The 7138-nt window shown below is 46.1% G+C and overlaps 1 protein-coding gene across 1 annotated transcript in view; it reads right to left on the bottom strand.

The window, feature by feature from the left end:
* Positions 1 to 4048: 4048 nt before the first annotated feature.
* The window catches only part of LOC132808007 (zinc finger protein 585A-like), a 102999-nt gene continuing 99909 nt past the window's right edge, over positions 4049 to 7138 (bottom strand). The window contains exon 5 of the mRNA XM_060821896.1: positions 4049 to 5244. Within this exon, the coding sequence (XP_060677879.1) occupies positions 5210 to 5244 (35 nt within the window). The 3' untranslated portion in view covers positions 4049 to 5209. The remainder of the gene's footprint in view (positions 5245 to 7138) is intronic.

The raw sequence follows: 7138 nt of genomic DNA, 5'->3' as shown, positions 1-7138 counted from the left end.
TGAACCACTCTGTGTAAAAAAAATTGTGCCCTTCAAGTCTTTTCAAAATCTTTTTCTCCTGTCACCGTCAAAATTTGCTCCCTAATCTTCAAACCCCAACCCTAGGGGAAGGACACCCTTCGTTCACCTCATCTCTCCCCTCATGATTTTATAAACCTTGATAAGGTCACATCTCCACTTCCAATGCTCCAGTGAAAAAGTCCCAGCCCATCCACCTAGATGAAGGTAGAATCCTGTCTCTCGAGATTCCCTCCAACAATGTGCCCACCACTGATGTCAGGCACACTGGTCTATAGTTCCCTGGCTTGTCCTTACCACCCTTCTTAAACTGTGGCACCACGTTAGCCAACCTCCAGTCTTCTGGCACCCCACCTGACATGCACAGTATGCTCTATGGAGGTGCAGTTTCTGATGGATTTAAAGTGTCCAAATGCCACAATTTCTCCCCCACTCACTTGATATAACCGTGCAGGCTCTTCGCTATTTGATGTTCATGTTACTTAGAGCCCTCATGATTATATCAATCGCAATGAGGTCACCCCTCAACCTCCTGTGCTCCAGTGAAGACGGTCTCAGCTTCTCCTTATAACTCAAACCCTCCAGTCCTGGCAACATCCTGGTAAATCTTTACTGAACCCTCTGTAATAGTATTCTTCCTATTACAGGGCCACCAGAAGCCTTCTCAGTACTGTACAAGTGACTTCACCAACATCCTGTACAACTTCAACATGATGTCCCAACTCCTTTATTCAATGGTGTGAACAATTAAGGTAAGTGTGCTGAATGCTTAACATCAGTCTACATTTGTCAATATATCATATCAGTTGCATGACACTGTGACCTTTTGCTCTTAACTCTGCGTCTTATGATCCTGCTCCACAGCTACCCGCTGAAGGAGCAGCACTCCGAAAGCTAGTGCTTCCAAATAAAACTGTTGGACTATAACCCAGTGTTGTGATTTTTAAACGTTGTCCCACCTCCTTTCTCGTGAACACAGCCCATACCTCCCGGTGCTGCTAGTAAACTGCCAATGAAACGATGCAGTGCCTGCACTCCTGAAAAGTTTATGATTTCTAATGAAACCAGCTACTCATTCACTGCTCCATCTGATACACGACATTGGGAACGTAGTGCAGGAGGCTGCAAGAAATGAGCAGCTTTAAAACAAAAACCGCTTGGAGCTTTCAATGAGAGCCCGAGCCCAGCAGTACGTTCTGGTTACCTTTATTGTGGCCCAACATTGTTACAGCTTCAGATGCCCCCAGCAAAAGGGCAGAGAAAGAGTAGCTGTTTTTTAGACAGCTCAACAACAGGGGGAGGAGCAAGGGGCAGGGCAAGGCCAACAGCAGGCCCCCGCACTACGTCTGCATTGCCCTGCACAGTTTACAAAAATCCCTTCCCCTTCAGAGACTCCCCACAGTGTGGAAGCAGGCCACTCGACCCAAAGACTACACACCGATCCTCCAAAGGGTAACCCACCGCGCAATTCCCCTTACCCCTATTGCTCAACATTTACCCCTGACTAATGCACCTAACCTGCACATCCCTGGGCACTATGGGTATTTTAGTCCTGTCAATCCACCTGAACCTGGACAACTCGTATATGCCGACCAGATATCCCAACCCAATCTAGTCCCACCTGCCAGCACGGGGCCCATATTCCCCCAGTTGCCTTTTAAATGTTGCAATTGTACCAGCCTCCACCACTTCCTCTGGCAGCTCATTCCATACACGTACCACCCTCTAAATGAAAAGGTTGCCCCTTAGGTCTCTTTCATATCTTTCCCCTCTCACCCTAAACCTATGACCTCTAGTTCTGGACTCTCCCATCCCAGGGAAAAGACTTTGTCTATCTATCCTATCCATGCCCCTCATGATTTTATACACCTCTATAAGGTCACCCCTCAGCCTCTGACGCTCCAGGGAAAACAGCCCCAGCCTGTTCTGTCTCTCCCTATAGCTCAAATCCTCCAGTCTTGGCAACATCCTTCTAAATCTTTTTAGATTAGATTAGATTAGATTACTTACAGCGTGGAAACGGGCCCTTCGGCCCAACAAGTCCACCCCGACCCATCGAAGCGTATACCACCCAGACCCATACTCCGGGGGTTTGCAGGGACTGCCACAAACACTACGTAGGACAAACAGGAAGAAAGTTAGCCACCAGGATACACGCACACCAACTAGCCACAAAAAGACACGACCTTCTATCCCTCGTAGCCCTACATACGGATGAAAAAAAACCACCACTTCGACTGGGACAACATCTATCCTGGGACAGGCTGAGCAAAGACATGCCAGAGAATTCCTAGAGGCCTGGCACTCCAACCACAACGTCCTAAACACACACACAGATCTAGGTACCATCTATCAACCCCTCAGAAAATGAACAGGAAATGACATCACCACAAACCCCAGGAACCCTATCCAGGACAAACATATAAATCGAAAGCAGGAGACAACAGCTTCGCTTCATTTGGAAGTCGCCACTGATGATGTTACCTGGCCAGGTAATGAAACGTCTGGATATCAAACCTACAGTTCAGTGAGCAAACCTACACCCTAAACCTCAACCTGAGCTACAAACCTTCACAAACCTTGCAAAGTAGAATGTATTTGCAAACAGCATGCTGCAAAGACAAACTCACCCCCATGGATGATCTATCTCGTGTGTGCATGAGATAGAGAAACAGTCTATTTCCGTGCTGTTTATCTCTATTTGATAACCGATGCTTTATTTCTGTTGGTGTAAATGTTGTTGTAATTCATAGCTGGATCCTAATAGGTGTAAGGGTGACAGAATTCCTCAAGTAGGTCACTGTAAGATTCCTGGGAGACCTCTATTTCTGGTTTACTTCCTCATGAACAAACATTAAGCACGTGCACCTATTTATTTATGATTTTGCTTCATTTTTCTTGTTTAATTCCCTGCTATGACTACACCATCTAATAGGATAGTTGACAGGCTGGGAGATTGTGGCTTGGGTCTTGAAATATCCAATCATCATTCCAGAAGTTATAAAAGGCGGGGTCAAAACCTTAGCAGAAATCCAGCAGAGCTGAGAACAGACCGACATCTTAGTCTGTGGGAACAGGGAGATCAACAGAGGATAGAGCAATCAGGTCCTGAAACCAGACCAGCCTGTGATCAGTGCTTTGATTAGCAGCATCCTTCTACATCAGTCAATGCCAGTTGTCAGACAGGTGCAGCAAGGCAAGTGGTATATTAGCAGGCTGGACTGAGATTAGAAGTGGGGATGTCTTCCTGCAGTTAGGGGCTCATTGAATTTATTCAAGGCTGAGTTCATCTGAGTTTTTGAACAATAAAGTGTGGATTTTTATGTTGTGTGCATGAGGGTTTTTTTTTGTGGTTTGTGTTGGATGCAGGTACAGGAACCACATTTAAAGTGGAAGGCAAGAAAATGGTTTTAAGACCACGACAGAACAGTTACGGTCAGACAGCACAGAAGCGGACCCTTCAGTCCAACTATTCCATGCTGACGATGTTCTCAAACTAAACTAGTGCCACTTGCCAGTGTTTGGCCCATATACCTCCACACCTTCCCTATTCATGTACTTATCCACATGTCTTTTAAACGTTGCATCTGAACATGCATCCACCACTTCCTCTTTACATTCACTCAATACATGAAACACACTGTTTATAAACAAACTTTTCCCGATTCTGTCCATTCCATGGATTCATTCTCTTTCCTTTCAGTTGCTGCAAGTCATAAATTGAAGTCCAGAATGAAAAAAATGGAAAAGGAGTTGTGAAGAGAGTACCTTACTCACAGATGGTTGACAGAGTAAGGAGGTTGCAGTCTGGAGCAAACCCGAAATGTCGATTTTCCTGCTCCTCGGACGCTGCCTGACCTGCAGTGCTTTGCCAGCACCACTCTAATCTTGACCCTGATCTCCAGCATCTGCAGTTCTCACTTTCTCCTGTAAGAAATCAGCAGTTTTAAACCAAAAACCTGTTGCAGTTTAAAGCTCTCATTGAGAGTCTGAGCTCAGTGTGAAGTTCAGGTAATCTTTATTGTGACCCAACTTTGTTACAGCTTCAGAATCTCCCAGCAGAAAGGCGTAGAAAAAGTAGCAAATTTTAAAAAACAGCTCAAGGTCAAAGTGCAACCCCTCACTTTCTCCATTATTGGTCACCACTGAGTTGTCCCTTTGTAATTGGATCCTTGGTGTAGCCTTAACCTGGAGGAAGTATTGCCTCACTCAGCAATTTCAACCTGTATCCAAGTAAGTTGGATGAGCAGCGTAGAGTCAACCAGACTACTGTGGGTCTGGAGTCACGTGTAGGCCAGACCGGGTAAAGGATGCAGCTGGGACGACTGCTCTAATAACTGCTCAAGTCTTCCCTAAAAAAGAACTGAGTGAATCAGATGGGGGTTTTCTTCCACCCCCACCCCACCGACAATGGTTTCACCGTTAGATTCTGAACTCCAGATTTCTGACCAAATTCCAATTCCACCATCTGTCGCGGTGGGAATCGAACTCAGGAGCCACTGGAACTGGGTTGATAGTCCAGTTGGTAAAGGCACTCGGCCATCTTTCTTTCAATCCCCCTGCAATGCCACGTGATCCCGCTGGGAGGTCAGCAAGGAGGCGGCCTGGGTAAAGGCCTTCCTGCCTTAAGGGCCTCTTCCCCATGTGGATCCACTGGTGGGTCTGGAGGTTGGAGGAATCGCTGAAGTCCTTCCCACAGTCACGGCAGAGGAACGGCCTCTCCCCAGTGTGACTGCGCCAATGAGTCGCCAGGGCAGACGGGAAACACGCCTTTCCCACAGTCGCCACACTTCCATGGTTTCTCCACAGGGCGGGATTCCCCGGGTTTCTCCATGGCCGAAGCTTCAGCGCCACACAAACGCATGTGGGGCTTCTCTCCACCGTGAATTCCTCTTTCCAAACCGTATAGCTGTTACACGCTCCTCACTCAGTGCACTGCAACGGTAGGGTCTCTCATCCAGTCCCACTGATGCTGAAAACGTACCCAAACAGGAACCAAAAAGCTTTGCTCCTTCTCACAGAATCATAGTTGAAAACTGTTGCGGTTCTGATGGATTGAATGATTGTCAGACATGGACGTCAAAGTAAGGACTGCAGATGCTGGAGAGTCAGTTAGTGCAGTGCTGGAAAAGCACAGCAGGTCAGGCAGCATCCGAGGAGCAGGAGAGTCAACGTTTTGGGCATTAGGCCTTCATCTGTTGATTTTGAAACTTCCATCTTCAGATCCTGAAATGTAAAAAGAGATTACAAAAGTCATCACTGTCAGTGCAGGGTAGGAATTCTGAACAAGGAATTCTGCGGAAAGTTCTTTTCTTTTGTTATTCCACAAAATTGAAAGCACCATCCCACTCTCTCTTCCCCTCTGTTCTCACTCTGATCTAACTCATTCCCCTGAAGGTGCTGATTCAGGATCTTCCAGGGGCAGAAAAGCAAAAACGTCAAGACTGACATCTCTCTGAATTTTGGATAACTCCACCTGAAAGTTAATATCTTTCACAACATTGGGATACTGCTGAGAGGTGAGGAGGTCTGATTTTGGGAAGCAAAAAAAAAGATAATGAGTTTGTGCCAATCCCTTCCCTTCAGAGAATCCCCAGAGTGTGAAAGCAGGCCACTCAGCCCCACAAATCCATACCGACCCTCTGAAGGGTAACAGACCCACACCTATTCCCCTACCCCTATTGCTCAACTTTTACTCCCTGATTAACGCACCTCACCTGCACATCTCTGGGCACGGTCAATCCATTCTAACCTGGACAAAGTGAAAAATCACACCACCAGGTGAGTGTTCAACAGGTTTATTTGGAAGCACTCGCTTTCAGAGCGCTGATCCTTCAGGTGGTTGTGGAGAATAAGATCATAAGACACAACTTATAGAAAAACGTTATAGCGTCCTGCCACCGAAATGATATATTGAACAAACCTGGATTGTCAAGTCTTTAATCTTTTAGACTGGGTTGCAGCTATCATTCACATGTAAATCCCAGACCTTCCTGCAAGGCACCTTATCAAGGTAACTCGAGGTTTTACCGCAAAATGTGACATCTCAGTTCAGACAACGCATTAAAGGTGAGGTCAGAGTCTGTCTGTGTCCCAGTCTTGAGTCAGACTGGTTCTATTTCCAAAGTGGAATTTACAAAATATTACATGGATTGACTGCTTACAGGTTGTGTATTTTTTGAGCAAAATACAATGTATCTGCAAATATCATTCTGCAAATACAAATAGAGCCCTATTTCTGGTTTACCTCCTAATGAATAAACATTAAACGCGAGCACCTATTTATTTCTAATGTTGTTTCATTTTTCTTGTTTGATTCCCTGCTGTGACTATACTGTGCCTGGATGGTTCACAGGCTGGGAGATTGTGGGTTGGGACTTGATTGACTGAATGTTTTATTGTCCCAGAAGGTGGAAAGGGAGGTGGCGGGGGGTGTCAAAGCTTCAGCAGAAATCCAGCAGAGCTGAGAACAGACCACATGCCTTTTAAATGTTGTAATTGTGCCAGTCTCCACCACTTCCTCGAGCAGTTCGTGCCATACATGCACCACCCTCTGTGTGAAAAGGTTGCCCCTCAGACCCCAGTTAAATCATTCTGTTCTCACCTCAAACATATGCCTTCTAGTTTTCTTGGACTCCCCTACCCTGGGGAAAAGACCTGAGGTTTCCTCCCACTATCCATGCCCATTACAAAGGTCCATAAGTTTACCCCTCAGCCTCTGATGCTCCATGGAAAATGTCCCTGGCCTATTCAGCCTCTCCCTATAGCTCAATCTTTTCTGACCCCTTTCAAAGTTTCATAACATCTTTCCTACAGCAGGGAGACCAGAACTGAATGCAGTATTCCAGAATTGCCTTAACCAACATCCTGGACAGCCACAACATAACCTCCCAACTCATCTACTCAATGCTCTGACCAATAAAGGCCATCCTACCAAATGCCTCATTCACTATCCTGTCTACCTGAGACTCTACTTTCAAAGAACTATGGAACCTGCACTCCAAGGTCTCTTTGTTCTCCAACACTCCCCTTAACTGTGTCACTCCTGCCTGGATTGCTTGACCAAAATGCAACAACTCTCATTTCTCAAAATTTAATTCCATCTACCACACTTTGGCCC

The sequence above is a fragment of the Hemiscyllium ocellatum genome, assembly GCF_020745735.1.
Source record: "Hemiscyllium ocellatum isolate sHemOce1 chromosome 27 unlocalized genomic scaffold, sHemOce1.pat.X.cur. SUPER_27_unloc_3, whole genome shotgun sequence".
NCBI lineage: Eukaryota > Metazoa > Chordata > Chondrichthyes > Orectolobiformes > Hemiscylliidae > Hemiscyllium > Hemiscyllium ocellatum.
The sequence above is the reverse complement of the archived record's forward strand: the minus strand, read 5'-3'. Positions and strand labels throughout refer to the sequence as shown.